Here is a 22,039-nt window from a genome sequence, read left to right as displayed (position 1 = left end):
TTAACCCTTGTGGACTTCAACGCCCAGAATTCCCCAGGCATGCTGACTGAGGAATTCTGGGAGTTGAAGTCCACAAATCTTAAAAGTTGTCAAGGTTGGACATCCTTGCATTAGATGCTTTTTTCCTGGGAGGAAATATCAGTGGTCTAAACTGATCTAACTCTGCTTAATTTCCCAGATCAAGTAGTTTGCACCCTGCTTGTGGCTAAGACCTAGAGCTGAATTTCTCAACCTTGGCAGCTCACCGAAGTGTGGATTCCAACTTCCAGAATTCCCAGCCAGTAGAAAATTGGGGTCCACACCTCAAGGTTAAGAAATACGGATCTAGATATCGTTTGGGACATAAATGTAGATCCCAGCGATGTTCATGGAAAAGAGAAATCACGGGTGGGGGTTGCCCTTTTGGAAATTGCTCTCCTCCGAACAATAAAATAAATTGGGGTGGAAGGCAGCAGCGTGACAGAGGGGGAAATGTCCCTTTTCTTTGTGACCGTCCCGCTCTTCCATAGCAACCGAAGGCTGGCCAAGGAAATCCCCTTAGAGCTGCTGTTTTATTAAGAGGGAGACAATATGCCATGAAAATTCCATGCATGGGCTGGCCCCAGCCTTGCTTAGATTTCTTTGGACTAGCTAGGATGTGGCATCCGACTGACTTTAGCTCATCTGGAAAAGCTAAGCCGGGTCAAACGTGGAAGGTACGTGGATGGGAAGTCCCCAGGCGTTCCCACAGCTAGGCTGAAAAGCAAAAACCAAAGCAGACCGCCTCAAGAAAAGTGCAACGGCGAACCCTTCCTGCCGAGAACATTGTGAAAATTTCTCCCAGGTTTAGCAGGAGCTGAGCTTGACCTGGAGGGCTCTTCTCTGACTACCATACTTTCCGGCATATAAGATGACTTTTGCAAGCGTTAAAATCGGCGCCAAAATCAGGGGTCGTCTTATACGCCGAGTCGTCTTATACGCCAGAAATAACGGTAGTTTCCGGTGTATAAGACGACTTTCTAGGCATGTGACTCGGCACCGAAGTCGGGGGTCGTCTTATACGCCGGGTCGCCTTATATGCCGGAATATACGGTAATTAAAAAAAAAAGTTCTCCAAGGATTGAGAGAGGGCTGAGCTTGGAGACTTTTGCATGCAAAAACCTAGGCGCTCTCTTCCAACTGTTTTGGATTGTGTTGTAGCTGCAACCACTTCAGCAATATCAGTGCAGGTGGTCCTTGACTTAACAACTGTTCAGCTCAGTTGTGGTCGTGAGTTGAAGACGACCTGTATACATTTGGAATGACTGGAGCACAGTCACTGATGATGGTGCCCTGTCATCTTCCAGTCTTCCCCGGCATTTGCAGCCTTCCAGGTGTATGATTCCAACTCTTTGAATTTCCACCAATTTTTTTGCTGGTTGAAGAGTTCTGGAACTTGACGTCTGCACAGTGTCCCTGCTGGCCTCAACTGCCATGTCTATTTTCCAGAGTTTGCACACCATCACCCTGGGCCCTTATACCCGTCTTGTAATATGTTTCATTGAGATACTGGTCTCCAAAGTGCCCTAAAGGTTTCCTCTGTTCAGTTGTGTCCAACTCTAGGAGAGAGTTACTCATCTCCATTTCTTAGCCAAGGGAACCAACTTTATCCAAGGACACCTCTGTGGCTATGTGGCCAGCATGGCTATATGCTGAGGTGCACCAAACACTTTTACCTTCCCACCAAAGTGGTACCTATTTATCTACTTGCATTTGCTGGGGCAAGAGCAGGAGGTCATTCCATCATGTGGTGCTTGGATCTCAAACCCGGGCTGCCAGCTTTCCAGCTGACAAGCGCGCCATCTTTTAAATTGCTCTAGAGCACACCCTTGATATGCAGAGAGGTAGCAGGATGTAGTAGTCAAGATGGATGGATTCAGAGTGTGGAGACTCTGGTTCTAGCCTTTCTTCAGCCATGGGGACCTTGCACCAATCCCTCCATCTCAGCCCAAGAAACCAGCATGGCATAATGTGGAAGGTGCTGCATTTGGAGCAGGTTCTAGTTCTCCACTAGCTCCAGAAGCTAGCTAGGTACCTCACTACATCTCAGCTCTAATCTTCAACAGGCTCTGCAGTAAACTGGCTGAAAAATAAACCCCTTTGTTGCATCTTGAATTTTCATTTTGTTCTGCTGCGTAAACCAGGTGAGGCCCACCCAAAGCAAGCAAACGTGACCATCAGGTGTGGGATAAATGTTAGGAATAACAACTGTGGTGACATGTTTCATCTTGGGTAGAAAGCCCATAGTTCCATGGACCCATTTCGACGAAGACCAAGCATCTTTTTTCTTTAATAATAATTTTTTATTTTTCCAAATTCCCCCCCGTACATATACCATGATATTTATCAGATGTTAACATACATTCTTTTTACATTTATATATAAGATACTTTTAATAAAATGAAATCGATACATACACATGACTTTTGGTGTTGCTCGCCCATTTCCCCTTTCACTGTATCCACACTCCTTCTTCTCTACCTTCTTTCTCCCTTTCTTCTCTTCCCTACTTCCCTCTTCTTCCTCTCCTCTTCTCTTTCCTTCACCACTCTTCTCCCCTTTCTCCCCACTTCTCCTCTTCTCCTCCAACCTTCCTACTTCCTTCTCCCCTCCTTTACTCCTTTCTCTCTCCTCTCCTTTCTTCCCTCTCATCCCTCTTCAGATACAATTCAGGGGTAATGTCCAAGCAATTCCTCTCTCCAAATTTCCCTATTTGTATTATATACAACAATAAGATTAATTTTCTTTTACATTAATACTTCTATTTATCTAACCTTCTCGGTATATACTTCTATAAATATTTATACAACCTCCAGTTATTCAATACTGTGTCGCCTGGGTCTCCCTCCTTATCTGCTCCTTCTTCTTCCATCTAAATTGATGTTAACTATCAATGAGTTGTGTGTCCATGCATGTGTCCAAAATTCCAGTTAAACCCCTTTAAAGCAGGTGTCTCAGCTGCATTTCCTTTCTTTTCCTCGTCTTGCACGACTCCTTGGAGCTGGGCAGCTCTGCAAAAGGGAAGCTTGTTTTCGGATAATGGGCTGTCTTTAGGTTTCTTTGACCCATCTGCTGGTTTCCAAAAATCGGGATTGTCAGACGCTCTCCTTGCAAAAGGAGGAAAAAGGAAAGAATGGAAAAGGATCCTCAAACCAGCAAGTTTGAACAGATCGCACATTGTAATGGACTTCAAAGGATCGAGCCTTCTCAAAATGCAAAAGAACCCCGGCTTCGTAATTTAACCTTCTCAGAAACGATGTTGGTCAGAAGAATTTCCACTCACAAGAATACGCCAAAGGGTTGTTTCTTTCTTTCTTGTTTTGAGAAGAAAGCATGGCTGCTTTGTCTGAAGATTAGAGAAGAGAGCACGGCGATGTGGAAATAGCAGCAGCCACCCACAAAGGATTATGCTCATGTTCTGTTCACAGAGCATTGTGTCCCCATGTGCAGGGCGCCCATCATTTCAAAGAAGTGAAGCTGCTGGCCTTCTCCTTTGCCCTGGGTGAGGCTTCTCTGTTCCTTGAGAAGCTTTGGATCTACAGGAGAAGGCATGACATCTTCACCTTGAATGGGTGCTTGTCTGGAGAACTGCTGGTTTATAGAGAGCCCTGCATGCAGATTTGGGAATAAGCACTGATGACATTTCCTAGTTTGGGTGATGAAACATTGGCCAGAAGACAACCAAGCTCAGAGAGCGTCTCAGATTTGGACAATGCTTACTTTTCCCCATTAAGCCAGCTAAACCAGTGGCACAGTCTCTCTTCGACTCTATTCAGGGATAAATGATCAAGTCACAGGGTGGCTGAGATGATCCTCCAGGAGTTTGGTCTCCGTGGGCTAAATGGGCCCTAGTTATGATTTTGTGCATCTGTTTCTTGCTAAGCCTGAGCTGTGTGTCGATTTGCTTGGGTCTTTTACCATTTTTCAATAGCTGTTTCTACTTTCATCAGCACGTCTTTCAATCTTTTAACGTTTTTCTGGCAAGTTCATGTCCGGGCAGGTAGGAAATTGTCTATGTTGCCTTTGACCTGGTCCTAAGCCAAGAAACACTGCAGGTGTTCAAATTCCTTTGAGCTTGATTGCCTTCTCTTCCTCCTCCTCTTCCTTCTTCCCCTCCCTCTTCTTCTTTTCCTTCTCCTCCTTCTCTTTCTCCTCCTCCTCCTCTCCCTCTTCTCTTTCTCCTTCTCCTCCTCCTCCTCCTCCTTCTCTTTCCCCTCCTCCTCCTCTTTCCCCTCCTCCTCCTTCCCCTCTGTCTTCTCCTTCTCTTTCTCCTCCACCTCCTCTTTCTCCTTCTCTTTCTCCTCCTCCTTCCCTTCCCTCTTCTCTTTCTCCTTCTTCTCCTCCTTCTCCTCCTTCCCCTCCTCCTCTCCCTCCTCCTCCTTCCCCTCTCTTCTAGAACCTTGTCCTCGTCCTTCTTCATCTCCTTCCCCTCCTCTTTCCCCTCTCTCTTCTCCTTCCCTTCTCCCCTCCCCTTCTCCTTCACTGCTCTTCCTTCTCTTTCTCTTTCCCCTTCCCCTTCTTCTTCACACCTCCTTCTTCTCCTTCTCCTTTTCCTATTTCTGCCTTCCCCCCTCCTCCTGCTCCATCATCTTGTTAATCTTTCTGAAAGAGTGAAACCAAGTCACAAAGACCCAGTTCTCTCCCAGTATAGTACAAACTAAAGAACCTAGCTTGGTTTCCTTCATGTGTTTCTCACTAATCTTAAAACATTTCCTAGGCGGCCTGTGACTTAAGGAGAGTCACAGACCAAAAGCATCAGAAAGGCCATAGAATTTGTTCCCTTTGTGTGCTGCACGATAGACTTCTATTCACTGCAGAAGGAGAAAAGCGAGTGAATGAACCTGCCTACATTTCAACTCTGTTTTAGATGTTCCTCTCTCCTCTCCTTCCTTCCTTCCTTCCTTCCTTCCTTCCTTCCTTCCTTCCTTCCTTGGCTCCCCTTCTAACAAACCAGATAGTTTTCAGCAGAATATTCCCCTTTGGCTCATTCCTGCAAAGCAAGAGCAAGCATGGACAGGGGCTCCGTGTATCACCTCCAGCTTCTTTCTGTGGTCCCAGAATAGCCTTTGATTGGAACATTACATTTTGGCTTCCTTTAAATAAGCTTTTTTTTTAAAAAAAACAACCCTGTAAAATCCACAAAATTGTTTTTCATTTTCTTAATGCAAAGATTACAGGGGTTGTCTGGCTTCCAGGAGGCAAGGAATCCACCGCCCTGAAATGGCTTTTGATTTTAATAGCTAAAATCTGGGTTTTCTAAAAAGGGTAAAGGGCTTTGTCGAGCTTGACTGCCGGTGACTCTTTCGGCAACTCCACGCAGTTCAGTGAAGCTGCATTTGTTATAAAACATCTTTCTCTGTGCACGTTGCTTACAGTGCTAAACTATTTACCCCCAGCCAAGTAAATATGGGTCCCTGTTATGTTGAAGTACAGGTAATCCTCGACTTACAATTGTTTGTTTAGTGACCAACATCACTTAGGACCATTTTTCACACTTAATGACCATTGCAGCATCGCGGTGACTACACCATCAAAATTCAGACTCTTGGAAACTGAGTCCTATTTATGACGGTCGCAGTATCCCGGGGTCACGTGATCCCCTTCTGTGACCTTATAAGCAAAGTCTATGGGACAGCCAGATTCACTTAACAACGGCGTTAGTAACTTAACAGCTATGGTGATTCACTTAACAACGGTGGCAAGAAAGGTCATAAAATGGGGCAAAACTCGCTGAACAACTGTCTCGCTTAGCAACAACAGACATTTTGGGCTCTTGTGTGGTTGTAAGTTGAGGACTAACTGCAATTCTAACATTCCTTCTTGCAGAAAAAGTAAACTCAATAAGCAAGTAATGTTTGGCGTGGGTGGAATACACACTGGTTTATCTTCAGTCAGGCACGTGGGAAGGAGAGGAAAGTGATAAGTCACCAGCAACCTGCAAAGCTACAACCTGGGTCTAAGGAGCAGTCTTGCCATTTGGCTGCTGAGAATGGAAATTTACAGCAGTGGCCAAGATGACATTCCTTCGGAATAAAGTGCCACTTGCTTTAAATCTGAGATTAACTCTTGGCCTGTATAGTTTCCATGGCAATAATATGGAAATTGTGATTGCCATGGCATGTTGTGCCACTGGTAGCTTGTGTAGCAACTGTGAGGTTAGTGTCCATGTTTCACTGGCATATGTTAGAACAGGTAGCTTACACTGATCGAAAACTGTCAAGGTAAAGGCTAAATTGGAATATGATAATTGGAATTAAATAAAACCTAAAAACAGGACTTGGATATGTATAACTAAAATGTTATTGATAAATGTATAGATTGATTAAACTTTAGCTAGAAATGCACTAATATGAATGTGATATAATACCTAAGGGAAATAGAGAGGGAACCTTTATTGATGTAAACTGAGATATCTATGTATCATTCTGTTATTGGATTATTGATTACCCTATCACCACGCTGCTTCCTAATTACCTGGTTGTTAAAATTGGAAAAATTAATAAAATTTGTTAAAAAAACTGTCAAGGTAATGATTTAAAAGCTAACCAGCTGATGTCATGTGAGATGTATGATGCAATGATGGGAATGACTCAGCAGGGTCTGTGTCCCTTTAAGAGCTTTGTATAAAAGAGAAGGCTCCGCAGATGTGTGCTCTCTCTTTCTGTTTTCCTGCTGTAATTGCTGTGTGTTGGAGCCTGCTGTATTAACACGTGTATGTATATTGTTCCTGGTGTATGATATTGTAGATAGTGTAAGATAAACCACCATTTAATATAGACCACTGTTTACTGTGTTTACTCCTGTAGATCAGGGGTCCCCAACCTGTGGGCTGCAGTCCACTACTGGGCCATGGCCTACTGGCCACCAGGCTGCGGGACAGGCTAGCCAGTGCACCCACTCATCCCCACCAGGCCACAGCCATATGGCCTAAAGGGGGCTCCACACAGTCTAAACAGGGCTCCATGTGGCCTAAATGGGGCTCCACATGGCCCAAACAGGGTTCCTTGTGGCTTAAACGGGGCTCCATGTGGTGAAAATAGGGCACCATCTGGCCTAAACTGCACTACATGGCAAAAACAGGGCAGCACTAGTGCCCATGTGGCGAAAATGGGGCAGGGCTAGCAAGTGTCACGTGGGCACTAGCGCTGCCTTGTTTGCATCACGCGTATGCATAAAATGCGTCCCCTTCCCTTTCCCTCCGGTCTGCCAACTAAGAAAGGTTGGGGACCTCTGCTGTAGATAGTGTAAGATAAACCACCATTTAATATAGAAAACTGCTTACTGTGTTTACTCTTGGGTTATCTCAGCACAATAAGACTGTGCATGCTCTGACACAAAACTTTTCATCAAGGTATCACAATCCAAGACAGAAAGACCTGCACATGGGTTAGAGAACAAACGAAAAGGAAATGGGCTGGTCACCTAGCAAGAAGAACCGACGGCAGTTGGACCAAGACCAATCATCGAATGGATCCCACTTGATTAAAAAGAGCCCACAAAGGAGACCTAAAACAAGATGGATTGATGATGTCAGCAAATATTGCAGGCCCAACTGGCAAAGGAAAGTCCAGTTCCCCCTGAAAATGCACCTTTGGGATAACTGTGATCCGGATGACTGAGGATCCCCATGGACATTTGGCAAAGGAAAGCCTAAAACTGTATTGGTTGGAAACATGCAGAAGAAGCCTTCATCCTGCAGTGGACAGTGGCTAAAATGATGAACATGGAAATTGTTTGCTTCTCAGTCTGGCCTATAGTACCTTAAGGTTTGGCCTGTTCAGCTTCCAGTAGTAACAGGGTTGGCTAGATGTTATCCATTGGCTAAGGCTTCACATGGAAGAGAGATTAGCCGGCTCCATCAATAGTTCAAAGATAAAACTCTGGGATGTGGCAGTCTGCCAGTAATATCATCTTCCTGCAAGCCAGGAATGCATGTTAGTAGGGTACTGTGTAGTATAGACTGGGAAAACCCATTTAACTAAACAGAGGATAGTTAACAGCCTTTGAAGGCCAAAGAATATCATATCCTACTTGGAAGCTTTCATTTGTCTTCTTGGATAGTCTCTAACTTTATCTAAGGAAAATACACCGTGTTATCTAGCTCTGTAATCATCTGTGGATAATCTTGAGGATTCCTTGGGCTGATAAAGGAAATCCTGATTTAAAACAGACAATAAAAGGAGATGAATGAGGGGGAAGCAGATGATAAGGCAGAGGAGAAACTACAGAAAATAAACTTAGATCTTTCCTGGAAGCAGGATTCAGCTGACCATCAGGAGAACTTTAGAGTTGCAAACTCATGCTTGCTTATCTGGGAAATGGCCCCACTGAATTCAATAGGATGTATTCAAGTAAGAGGAGTTATAAATTTATAAATTATAAATTTTTATCAAGGGATGGGGATTAGAGAGAGAAAGAAGACATTCAAATAGTATTGGCTACATTTGTTAAAATTCAGATTGTAACATCAGCTTCCAGGCCTTTTATATATTTTGCTAATAGATTTACTAATCTTGACATAAAATTGAGTATTTTAAGTACTATAGCAGGTATTTTACTTTTCCTTCTATTAATTAGCTTGATTAGTGTGTATATGTATGTATATTTCAGATGGTAACAGAATAACAGAGTTGGAAGGGATCTTGGAGGTCTTCTAGTCCAACCCCTGCTCAAGCCGAGAACCATTTCAGACAAGTGACTGTCCGGTCTCCTCTTAAAAACCTCCAGTGATGGAGCACCCACAACTTCTGGAACCAAGCCATTTCAGTGGTTAATTGTTCTCACCGTCAGGAAAGTCCTCCTTAGTTCTAGGTTGCTTCTCTCCTTGGTTAATTTCCATCCATTGCTTCTTGTCCTGCCTTCAGGTGCTTTGGAGAACAGGTTGACCCTCTCTCCTTTCTGGTAGCCCTTGGAGCCCATATATTGCAACATTGGCTTCCAATGAAGGTGATGGAAAATAGATCATCTGTTCTGGTTTGATTGAGAAGATCAGAAGGTTGAATTCAGTAAAGATTGTTTCCAGACTGTCTCTGCTGAAGAATTATTGACAAGAGTGAATGTCTTCTTCATGGTTGATTATTGGTTTCAACTGGAGCCTGGTTTCAATGTGGAGATACTGTTGGATTTGGGATTTCTCTTCTAGGAAGCCATTGGGAGGGGGAGGCAACTGAATTCTTTCTCTAATAGAGAAAATGAAGATGAAGTGCAATGCACTTGTTGTCAGTCCAAGTTGGTTATTTGAGAATGGCAGGTATACTATTCAGTTCTCAAGGTCCTTGGTCTTTAACTTGGACAATAATTTAAAGAGGAAATATCTTCAGACAGAAGGCTTCTTCTAGCAGCTCCAGAGGGCTGTCTAAACAACCCACCAGGTCAATGTAGAAATTGACCATCATCAAAGGCATTCAGACAGAGACAAGAGTGCAAAAACGATGGCTATTATTGAAGCAAGCAGGCTGCTTTGGTTTCTCACATTATTTCTAACATTATGCCGAGCTACAATATGGTTGGGTTGCTTCTGATTTAGCACAAGGCATAAATCCAATTCCTTATAGATGAGAAATTCAATGTAATGTTTTAGCGTGTTAATGTGTTGAACAATCTATGCTTATCAACGAGCATCAGAAGAATGGGTAAACCCAGCCCTTGTGGCTGCAATTCTGCCTGAACTAAGCCATGATGATTTATCACAGAAACCACAGTTAAAACCTTGGCTTAGCATGGTGAATCGAGCGATGTGTGCACCCGGTCCAAATTTCAGAGGCATTCTTCCTTGTCTTTGTTTTACGTGTGCCTGGGAACTTCCTTCAGGATTCAAATTGACATAGACTTGGCCACGGGCCCTTGATGCATTCTGAATCCCTGTCTGCCAGGCTTCCTTAATTAGCCAGTATGTGGAGGCTGATCGATAAACTGAGCTGCCAAAATGTAAAGCATCTTAAAGATCACAAACGCCCGTATAGCAGGAGGGCCATGAATGGGGCACCTTGTTAAGGTCGTAGGCTTTGAGCAAGTCCTTTTATCATCCCCTTTTCAATTCATTGAAGAAAACCCTCTTTTCTATACAGCATGAGTGGATTTAGATTTAATGTCAGACCCGGCTGGAGCAAAATAGCTTCCTTTTGAAAGCAAGTGAGTTAATATGTGTACATAGGAGGGGGGGGGGGGGAAAGGAGGCCTTGAGGGGTTTCTTTGTAAGATGTCAGGTGAGGAATTACTTTTGACCTTCTTCCTGATTGGAAGAAGGGCTCAACCCCACTTGGACTGCTGAACAGCCAAATGTAAAAAACTCTTCTTCCCCCCCCACCCCCCACAAAATGTCCTTAATTGTTTCATTGAAAAGCGTTTGGTGAATAAATTGGATAGGCTCATGGGATCAAGGCTTCTGTAAATATTTGAGGGGAAACTCTGCTTCTAAAACTATAAAAGTTCAGGCCAGAGACTTTGAGATTTAAGACGATTTTTTTTCTTTTTCCTTCAGCCATAGTGCCACTCACGCATCCCAACTGTTCTTGATAAAAATCATATAATCGCATTAGAGACTTACTAAATTAAATCAACTCTTTTCCTTTGGCGCCTGGTAGCTTTTCTAAGCCCGTCCCTGCCGTTCGGTAAGGAAAAGGTTATAATGGGAAGAAAGCACAGTACAGTTGAGGAACAGTTGCAACCTGATTGGGCTTCGTGCCCAATTAACCGGGGACGCGTGATATTTCTCTCCTTCCCATTTGCCTTCCCTTTCATTTATAGGCCTTCCTTTCTAATTAAATGGAGAAGGCTGGGTGTTTCTGCCATCTTGCATGGGCCAAAGTTTATTACAGGAAGCTCTTGATGACTCGTGTTGTTTAAAAGTCCAAACGAATTACTTCCGTTTTCCAGAATTAACATTCCAATTCTACTCTACACCATTCATCTGTTATGCGTAATGGAGATTCTTCAATCACTAGTTTCAACTAAAGAGGACTCAGCTTGATTGCACTCAAGTTGAGGACCCAGATTGTTGGGGGCAATGTAAATATATATATACATTGCTTACTGGTGTACACCGCTTAGAGCAGTGGTTCTCAACCTTTCTAATGCCGCGACCCCATAATACAGTTCCCCATGTTGTGGTGACCCCCCAACCATTTATACATCACCGGGTGCCAGGGGTGTGGCCAAAGAAAAGGGGGAAAAAATGGCGGACAGCCTTGTTTGGCGACCCCCGTGAAATGGGGTCCTGACCCACAGGTTGAGAACCACTGGCTTAGAGAGTGCTTGTACTTAAAGCGGTATATAAGTCTCATAAATAAATAAATAAATAATAAATAAACTTGATGAAAAGGTTGCCGTACAGATTGAAAGCCTGTTTGGAAGTTTCCCTGTACTGGGGGTGCCATCAAAATATTTCTCCACCTGACATTTCTGCCCAGAAGCAGATGCATTTGAAATAGCCCATATCATCTTGTGGGTTTGGAAGCTTGGAAGAGTTGGTTAGTAATTGAAAGAGAGTAATTCCAGAGAATCCCAGGGTTCTAGGTTACATCTCAATTTGCCTAGATCGCTTCACTACTTTGAGCCCCTTTGAGTATTGGTGACCGTTTGACTTCCAGGTACAACTTAAGGCAGGGGCGTGTAAAGTGGGCAATTTTAAGACTCATGGACTTTAACTCCCAGAATTCCCCAGCCAGCCAGGTTGAAATCCTCAAATCTTCAAGTTGCCAAGGTTGGAAACCCCGATTTAAGGTGTTGGTGACCATCTTTGAAACTCTGTTGGGGCAAGATCTCCTCCTGATTTACTTGCCTATCCACTGAATGCACTGATGAGGTTATCTAGTTTGGATAATGAAACATCTGCAAGAAAACAACCAAGAGAGCATCAACCATCCCTCATTTCAATCCAGAGCTACGAATATTCTCCTGTCAATACATGGTTTATGGCTTGGCATATTGTATGAATATTTGTGCTTAATTCAGTGAATCCGGGTTGAGTGAATCATAGCTTAGCAGAGTGGAATCCCAATGGATGCCTTCTGCAGGTTTTCCTAAAAGAGTCCATTGGCCAATATTTTAAATTCTTCAGCTGTTGATTTCAAAGTCCTTGAATGTAAGATGAAGTAGCAGGGAAAAAGTTGCATGAGGTATAGGAATGTATCTGTTGTCCTCTGGATCAGGCTGTTTACATAGCTGGTTAAAATTAATGGCTTTTTAAAAAGCAAAACAATTAGCATAATACAGATCTTTTCTTAAGCAGAAGTTCTATCCTCTCTGGATTTTTTTTGTATTTCCAATGGGCAAGAGGGATATTTTTCCTGCAAAGGAGACTGTTGGGCCCCTCCAAAGGATGAATGCATAAAGGTAATATTTCTGGAGAAAGGAAGAAAAGGATGTTGTTAGCACAAAAAACACCTTTAGGAATATGATTGTAATTCAAGATAGTAGATTGCAATTGCTTGTTTAAGGATGTAGTACATAGGACAACTAACTGCAGCACATTGGGCCAGGGAGAAGTTGATCCATCAACAATTGAGGATTTGTTTAACTATATGTAAAATATTTAAAGGAAAACAGCTGGGCCAGGCAAGCTGCCATGGCCCCATACTGCTTGTGCAGCTTAAGAGTTGTCCAAACATTGCTTCTTTCATTTGGAGGTTATGATAAACCTCAAACTGTGTGTATGTACTAGGTCTCATTAAGCTACAGGTGCTCTGTAAACACCTCCATAGTGTAGTCATTTCCTTTGGAAATCAGAAGCTTTGCAAGAGTGAAAAATGTTCCATGTCTTTAATCCAGTTGTTCCCCATAAACTGTGCAGTGGTTAAAGTGCAGTGTGTGTGTGTGTGTGTGTGTGTGTGTACATACTTAGAATATACTTATATACTTAGAAGTATATAAGTCTAAGCGCTATTGCTATATAATAGCCATGGTGGCACAGTGGTTAGAATGCAGCATTGCAGACTAACTCTGTCCACAGCTAGCAGTTCGATCCTAAACGGCTCAAGGTTGACTCGCCCGTCCATTCTTCTGAGGTTGGTAAAATGAGGAACCAGATTTTTGGAGGGAGTATGCTGACTCTGTAAACTGCCCATAGAGTGCTGCAAAACATTATGGGGTGGTATATAAGCCTAAATGCTATTGCTATAATGGGTCAAGTGCCCCAATGTGGTAGGACTGCAGTTCCAAGCCAGCACAGCAACTCTAATCCATGCCACTGAGAGTTGGAGTTTCAGTATATCTGAAGGAGGTTCTAGAGCAGAGGTCCCCAACCTTTTGGGCACCAGGGACCGGTTCTGTGGAGAAAGGTTTTTCCGTGGACCGGAGAGTGTGTGGTGTTGTGTACTGCCCGCATCCCGTGGATGGGGCTTTGCTTGTTTATGTGGCCTGGTTGCTGGCATGCTGTGGCCCTGTGCTGATCCATGGACCGGGGATTGGGGACCCCTGTTCTAGAGTAAAGGAAGATCATTTGAACCAAAATGCTCTGAGAAACAATGGCTGAAGATTGAAAGCTGACAAGGAAGGAAAGAGCAGTGATCTCACTGGAAAGATGGGGACAGAATTTTTGGCCCAGAATATAAGCTGCCAGTTGCTGGTTCTAAATCTGGCTAACCCCAAATACAATAGTCCTTTTTCTAGCTGAAGGAGCTTGGCTAACACACTTCCAGCCTTTGGAGAATTGGTGGCAGACAGAGTAGAGAGGGCTTAAGATGTGCCCCAAAATTCAAAAGCACTTTCTGGGAAGTTCATTCAACCAGAGGATGGAAATCTAAGCTTTTGTAAGACCTATACCTTGCTAGCATCTTTCCAAGCACCTTAGGAAATATGATCAAGTACTTCCGTCACAAGGAATATTTCATAAGTTGCCTGTCCTACTCTGGAGTTCTGAGAGAAGTCATCCATCTGTCTGTTCTCCAGGACTCCACTAGGTTAAAAGGAACAGAAAGAAGTAGAGAAAGGGCGTGGTTGCCTCAAGCCAGGTTTTGACTTTGATCTGCTACTGGAATCAACTCTGCTTGTTGCCAACATACTGCCTTTGACAAATTGCTCCTGAAAGAATACAGATGTTGGTAGAGAAAAAAGAAGAAGAGGTAAAACACTGGTCTTGAGTTTTTCTAAGGAGAACTTTGATAAAACATCTGAGTTTCATTTGGGACTTTGACTTCAGGCCATTGTCTCTTCCTGAAGATTGGAGATGTCTGCTTGTAAATCATGTGAACGTGGGAATATTTCTCATAAAGGAGAGTATCTGTAGCCCAGGACCGACATCCTACTTCAAGGTGTTCTTCTGCAGAAGAGGTTTCTGTTTTTCTACACATTTTCAGGATGTGTGAGAATTTCGATCCAGTTCTTAGAATTTCTTTTTGAGCTTCCTCTGTTGATTAGAAGGTAAGGCAAGAAACAATGGTTGGAAACTGATCAAGGAGAAAAGCAACCTGGAATTAAGGAGAAACTTCCTAACAGTGAGAAGAATTAACCAGTGGAACAGCTTGCCTTCAGAGGTTGTGGGTGCTTCATCACTGGAGGCTTTTAAGAAGAGACTGGACAGCCTCTTGTCTGAAATTGTATAGGGTCTACTGCTTGAACAGGGCTGGGTTGGAGAACCTCCAACGTCCCTTCAAGCTCTCTTCGGATGGATGGATGGATGGATGGATGGTGGATGTGGCCAAGGAGGTGGTCAACGAGATATTCTTAATGTTTTCACTTACTTGCTTCTGTTGCTCTGTACCTTCCTAGTTGTCCCAAGTTCTCCATCAGAACAGGTCTCCTGGGATGAGTTCCTTTCTAGGGTCTTCTCCTGAGAATAAAGGAGCGTGGGCAACCAGAGAGACCACAGAAAGCTGGAAAAGTGGCTTGTGTAATAGACTGGATGTTCATGCCACTCCTTAGCCACCTCATCACTGAAATGCAGGAACATCACACTGATTTTAAAAACTGAGTTCCTTCTAGCACTGATGATGTTACCTAGTTAGAGTAATGAAGCGTCTACAAGAAAACAAGTTCGGGAAGCACCAAGGACACACATCTCAGTTCTTTTAGACGGGGTCAGATGTTATTGAGGAATTGGGGGAAGGGAATTCAGTGACAGTTTTCCAACTCACCTACTATGAGCTGATTGGTTTAAAAAGTTAATTTTTAACCCTTTCCTGGGGGGGATTTTTTTTTTTAGCAATCTACCTGTATTGCCTGTAACTACTGGTTTTAGCTTGAAGGTTGCATAATTTGCAAATGAGTTTGCAGAGCAGTTGACAAATTGAAAAGGGCTTCTGACATTTTTTTTTTTAATGCAAGAACCTCTTTGGTTAGTACCTGCACTGATTTTAGGATCCATGTCTTCTTTCCTCTCTTTCTTGTTTAATCTGGCTATTGCCCATTAACCTAAGCTTGTTATCTAAGCCCAGTCTTTGTGGGATGCCGTTTGGCAGTTTGGTATATTTCTACAAGTTCTGCTTAAAAACTCCAATGCAACGTGTGAATATAGTGAATTTATGCAGGAGAGTTAATTTAAAAACATGGTATAATTACCTGCATTTATACTTAGAAACATTTCTCTGAGGGGATTGTTTGGGATAGGATATTTCCTTGAACAATACAGAGTACATCTGAATTTAAATATCATGAGGTTAATCAACTAAGATTTTTTTTTAAAAAAAATAATAATTTGGGTGAAATCTCAGTCTGAACTCAGCCCTGTTTTGGAAGGGAAATCACCTTCAAACATTTTACTTGACTATCTATGGAAAACTGTATTTATATATTTTATGCATTTGCACTGTGCAGTTTTGTTCAAAATGAAAAAGGTCTTCTGCAGTCATGACATAAGCCTAAGAATTGAAAATCAGGCTTGTCAGATGCTATATTTTTCCTATCCTGCTCTATGGAGTAGAGAGTCGGTCTCTGACAGAAGGCCACCTGAAGAGACTAGAAGCATTTGAAATGTGGATTCACAGGTGGCTGTTACGTAGAAGCTGGGTTGACAAGATCAGAAATGAGGTGATCAGCCGCCTGGGAAAGCCAAGGGAAATCATCAAAACAATTAAAAAAATGAAAATTAGAATATTTGGGACATGTGATGCGACACCCAGGAAAATACGGCATACTCCATTTAATCCTCCAGGGAAAGATGGAAGGCAAACGAGGTCCTGGCAGAAGAAGAACATCGTGGCTTCAAAATCTAAGGGACTGGTTTGGACAAAACTCAGCAGCACTTTTTTGTGCAGCTGCTGATAAAACAGGATCGCCAACATGATAGCCAACGTCCAGTGACGGATATGGCACAAGAAGAAGTTTTCTTTTTCATTTCTGTATATCTTAAACACTCCATTTTTCATAGATTAATTGATACTTTATTGAAATGGCTTCATTGTTTTATGGGCCTTTTTCATTACTTCTTAATGTTTGGTTGGTTGAAACAGGCTTTTGAAGTTATTTCATTAAGTCTTATTTTACTTTGAACAGTTTTAAGTTTCTCCTTCTATGCTCAGTATTTTATTTTATGTATTTTGAATCTTCTTCAGAATATTTAGAAGACCAATATGGAACTGCAAGAAGAAATATGAAATTAGGAATGGAATTAAGCCAATGTCTAACATTTTATTTGTTGACCTATTCTGAATTAACTTTGAATGCTGATGTGATTCTTTTTCCAAAGAAGAAACTTTTAAGTGGCAAATATTGACATGAGTAAACAAGAGAAAAGAGTGTGAATTTCTCCTTCTCTCAATATTTCTGGAACTTCTCTGAATTGTCTTTTGAGTGCTCTCTAAATTGTTTCTGGGTGAATTTTCTTTTTGGAAAACTTGGGGAATGCTGAGTTTGGAACATTTTTTGGGATTTAAGTAAACCACTTTGCAACTATGAGTAGAAAGCTCCATCTATTGGCTAGAGATTAGGTTGCAACCACGTTTGTTTCTTGTTATTAATATAATTTTCTTGCATCTTTGCTGCATATTGTCCTCATTTTAACTGTCTTACTTGGACAGTCTTTTAAGATGCTTCTAAGTCAAGTGATATAAAATGCAATATATAAACAATTTCCTCAAGAGGGAACGACTGTTGAGCAATTCTGTCTGCTCCAATTATTTAGTAATTTAATTGCTCTAATCATGACTTGCACAGCTGGCTAGCTTACGTGCAACTCAGAGTCGAGAGTTGGTGCAATGTTTCACTGCATACTGCCCTTCCAAAGGCAATATTCATAAGAAGAAGAATTGGGCTAGTAAAAACAAACAAAAAAAAAAAACCTGGCCACAATTTTTTGTTCAATTACAAGGTCATATTACAACTCAAACTTCCCCAAAAATGATTTTTAGACCATTATACCACGTGCAGTTCTTTGCAAAGGGAAATGTTTTAATTAACTTTAAGGGTGTGTCCAATTAATTTGTTCTTCAAAAGCTTTCAAATTCTTACACACAAGTACTTACCTGAAGAGGCATTCCCAGGCTTCTGAAGGTACATATAATTCTTGACTTACAACCGCAGTGGGGGCCAGTGTGTCCATGGCTAAGCAAGGCAGTTGTTCAGCGGGTCACATCCCATTTTACAATCTCTTTGCCACGAGTGTTTAGTGAACCACTCCAGTTGCTAAGTGAATCCTGAGTCATTAAGCGAATCTGGCTTCACCCATTGGCTTCGCTTGCTAGAAGTTGGGTGGCAAGGTTGCAAATGGGGATCCCGTGACCCCGGGATGCTGCAAGCATTGTAAAATACCTGCTGGCTGCCAAGCACCTGAATTTTGATCACATGACCATGGGAGTGTTGTGATGGTTATAAGTATGAGGAGCCGTTGGAAGGCACTTTTTTCAATGCTGTCCAAATAGTCACTAAATCAATGGCTGCAAGTCAAGGACTAGCCGTGTAAGATAAAAGGATACATTTCTTATATAATCTTTCTTTTATAGACCTTGTGCTTCCAACTGTGCTGGATTGTGGTCCCCAAAATTCCCCACCCAGGAAGCTTATCTTTCATGGGTCTATCTGTATTTGTTGTTAGTTGCGAAGTCATGTCTGACCCATCGTGACCCCATGGACAACGTTCCTCCAGGCCTTCCTGTTCCCTACCATCTTCTGGAGTCCATTTAAGCTCACTCCTACTGCTTCAGTGACTCCATCCAGCCACCTCATTCTCTGTCATCCCATTCTTCTCTTGCCCTCAATCTTTCCCAGCAGTAGGCCCTTCTCCAGGGAGTCCTTCCTTCTCATTTGGTGGCCAAAGTACTTGAGTTTCAACTTCAGGATCTGGCCTTTTAAAGAGCAGTCGGGGTTGATCTCCTCTAAGACTGACCAGTTTGATTGCCTTGCAATCCAGGGTATTCGCAGGAGTCTTCTCCAGCACCATAGTTCAAAGGTCTCAATTCTTTGGCTCTATCTGATCTATCTGTACAGATCATCCCAAATGTAAGGCAACACACAGGTCTCTCTCTCTCTCCCCTCCCCCCTCTCTCTCGCTGTGTGTGTGTGTGTGTGTGTGTTACCAGCATGATTGATTGAAGATCAGGATCAGTTCTTGCCCCAGGAACTGCCACATAAGATGCAGTCTGGCTGAAAGCACAACAGAAAGACAAAGAATTCTGATATAGTTATGTGTGATCAGGGTTTTTTTTTAAATAGCAGGGGTGTCCAACCTTGGTAACTTTTAAGCCCTGTGGATTTCAACTCCCAGAATTCCCTAATCAGCCATGCTTGAAGTTGAAGTCCACAAGTCTTAAAGATGCCAAGGTTGGTACACCCCTGATTTACAGCATCCGCCTCTCCCCTTGAGTTGTGTACCTAACTGTAAGTGTCTTGAGGAAGATGGTCTTTAGGGAGCCTCAACTGGAAGAAGGAAATGGCTTCACTAGGAGGTTTATGGCTGTCAGTGCCAGGATTAAGATTAGGGGTTCTAGTAACAGGTGAGGGTTCTGGGCATCTTTGAACAACACAGCTGTCTTGGGATGTTGTAATAGTTGTACTAGACCACAGGGCTGCTGAAGACTTTAAGGAGGAGGAGAAGGATGATTTTAAAGAGCAGAAGGGTAGATGATCAAAGTTTCTGAAGTATTAGAGACACGGAAGGAATCACACTGAGAGTCTCAAGGGCAGAAAACTTTGGTCTTGATGGGACAGACCCAGCAACTGGGTTTTTGCTTAGAAGTGGGGAAACTGCCCTATTTTTGCATCTCTACAAAGCCGAAGTAACCAACTCTTTTTCTACAGGCCTCCAGATAGGTCAATAAGTGAACAATGTGTTTTCTCTCCTTCTCTTATTCATGTAAACAGTTAAGTGGGCTTCCTTGCTTAGTTGTCGTTGCAATTGACTTTCTGTTTTGCTGCTTGCAATTGGGATTCTCTGCTTGCTCCGTGTTTGGTACGCCTACCGTGTTTAAAGTATGTTTAGTTCCACAACTGAAGCAGTCCAGAGTGGTGGCTCCCAATTAACTTTTGAGGACTTAATTCTTCATATCCAAGGACCACTTAATATCTCACACTGAGCTTCTTTCTCTCCCTTCTAGGTGTGCCATGGGTGTTCCAAAAGCACTACGTGTGACTGTAGTGGACATAAAGGAGAAAAGGTGAGTCTGGAAGGAAGTGTAAATTTGTGGTAGACCTGGGGTCCCCAACCCTCAGTACGTGGACCAACATTGGGCTGTGGCATGCCAAAAAAACCCCATTCACGGGATGCAGGCAGCACATGGAACCATGACCCCTCCAGTCCGTGGAAAAACCTCCCTCCCTCCTTCATGCACAAAAGGTTGAGGGCCACTGTGCTGGAGAGTCAACCTGAAGAACCGCTTTACAGATGTTCCTCCAGGGATCTCCAAACTTTACCACTTGTGGACTTCAAATCCCAGAATTCCTCAGCCAGTAGTTGAAGTCCACAAGTGGTAAAGTTGCCAAGTTTTGAGACCCCCTGCTCTTGGTGAAACACATCAATCTGTTTTGCGCACACATAGTGATCAACGCTCCTCCATTGCTCGGAATGTCTTATAGCTGGTTAGAGAATGGTCTTTTCTCCACATCTCATAAGATCTTGTTGATCCCACCCCGAGATCTCTACAATCTCAAGCAAAGCTCTCACATATCCTTTGACAGTCTGGATCAATTTGCATGCAAGACTGCTGACGTCTTGTGAAACATCAGCTATTTTTATTTGTGTTTAGTTGATTTTTATTTCATCCCAGGGGTCTTTGGGTTCATCATGACATGTTCCATGCCTGTTCTTGTATATTACATTGTGAATTATACTTTTTAAATTACATATAGCTCTAATATCAAGTTGGTACAGATAAACTTCATGTGCAAATTGTGATCTGATTTACCCACTATTCTAATTCTTAATGAGGTTTAATTTTGGCTTAACATTAACGAGAAGCCAACCACAGCGGTTTGAAGACCATGATTCATGGCCTAGCATTATGTACAAACTAGCTATGGCTTATTCTGCAAATCGTAATTACATAGAGCATATGACGTAACATGGTGTATGAACCAGATCACTGATTTGGAGAAATCAGCTTTTAAAGTACATATTAACGAACAACTGGTTGTTTGGATCTGAAATTCCAAGCTAACTTGAAGAGTATGAGTGTCTTCTATAATTTGAGGCGCTGTTACAGTTTTAGCACCAGCCTAATTTGGACTGTCTGTTTTGAAGCATGCTTTCTGGCCAAGCTATTTAGGAGGAGCACCATTTTCTCTCCAGGTGCTCCAGGGAATGAGGTCATAACTTGGCAAAAGTTCTTGCTGAAGGTTGACTGCAGATGTAGCTGTGCCAAGCCCATGGGTTTGTCTCTTTTGGCAAGGAAGAAAGGTTAAACAAGGTTGCATTGCCCACAGTCCCGAGTTTTCTGATCAAAATAAGAGGCATTATAAAATGTACTGTTATCACACAATTTTGGAACGAGGAGTTTGGAGAAAGAAAATAAGGTAGTGTGTAATTGGAATTAACTGCCAAAGGGTTTCTATTCGCATATTGCTATAAGCCACGTTTTATCTAAATGTGCAGATGAGTTCTAATCTAATTGACACTCTCCATCTGATTATTATTTTTTAATTGATTGGGAGGGCATATTCATTTCTGACTGAATTGTCCAAAGTCAATTTGGTTCAGAGTCAACACTTGAAATCTCCAAATGAAGGCTTCACACGGCCCCTTTAGTTCCACTTACTACGGTTTTGTAGAAGCCGCTTTGTACATAGCATTGAGGCATACACTGGGTTTAGTGCCACAATGTTGGGTGCATGTATCACATTTATGCTTAAAGCGATATGTGAACATTGTACTGCTCCCATCATCCCTGATCATCAAGATTGGACAAATGGTCTTCAAAACCCCTTCTAGAATGGTTAACTATAAGGTGTAGATCAGAGGTCTTCAAACTTGGCCTTTTTATGACTTGTGGACTTCAACTCCAGGCTGAGGAATTCTGGGAGTTGAAGTCCACAAGTCATAAAAAGGCCAAGTTTGAAGATCCCTGCTGTAGATGATTATTCTAAAAATGCCATTCATGGTTTGAATGCCTTGCAGTCCAGGGGACTCGCAGGAGTCTTCTCCAGCACCAGAGTTCAAAGGCCTCAATTCTTTGGCGCTCAGCCTTTCTTATGGTCCAACTTTCACAGCCATACATTGCAACTGGGAAAACCATGGCCTGGACTATACGCACTTTTGTGGGCAGGGTGATGTCTCTGCTTTTGTGTTCCTTGCTGGGGCACAGATTGTCCTCTCTTGTGGCCAGGTATTCAGCATCCCAGTTCTTCAAGAAGTCTTCAGAAGTTCACACTGGTTTTGCTTGCTAGAGATTGAACATCTAGTGTCTTATAGTTCTTTCATTCCAAAACAAATTACCTTCAGAGTGAATATCTGCCTGACAAACCTGAAGCTTAGCTGTCCTACTTGGTTTGTGTCAATATAACTGTTCCAGGAATTTGATCCTTTTCCTTACTTCCTAGCATATCCTTCTCTCACACACAATGGCTGATAATTACAGACAATTGGGATTCAGAATTTCCATTGCTAAGCAAGGCAGTTTTTAAATTTCACAAAAAATTTTTTAACCATAATCATTAGGGG

At 42.6% G+C, this 22,039-nt stretch overlaps 1 protein-coding gene across 4 annotated transcripts in view; it reads left to right on the top strand.

Moving 5' to 3' along the window:
- Positions 1-22,039, top strand: part of COL4A5 (collagen type IV alpha 5 chain) — a 138,058-nt gene that overhangs the window by 24,813 nt on the left and 91,206 nt on the right. For all 4 annotated transcript variants that reach the window (XM_039348727.1, XM_039348725.1, XM_039348726.1 and 1 more), the window contains exon 2: positions 19,482-19,541. In XM_039348727.1, coding sequence (XP_039204661.1) covers positions 19,482-19,541 — 60 coding nt within the window. The remainder of the gene's footprint in view (positions 1-19,481; positions 19,542-22,039) is intronic.

The sequence above is a fragment of the Crotalus tigris genome, unplaced genomic scaffold, assembly GCF_016545835.1.
Source record: "Crotalus tigris isolate CLP2741 ecotype Arizona unplaced genomic scaffold, ASM1654583v1 scf7180000018172.2679963, whole genome shotgun sequence".
NCBI lineage: Eukaryota > Metazoa > Chordata > Lepidosauria > Squamata > Viperidae > Crotalus > Crotalus tigris.
This window is presented reverse-complemented; position numbering and strand designations above follow the sequence as displayed.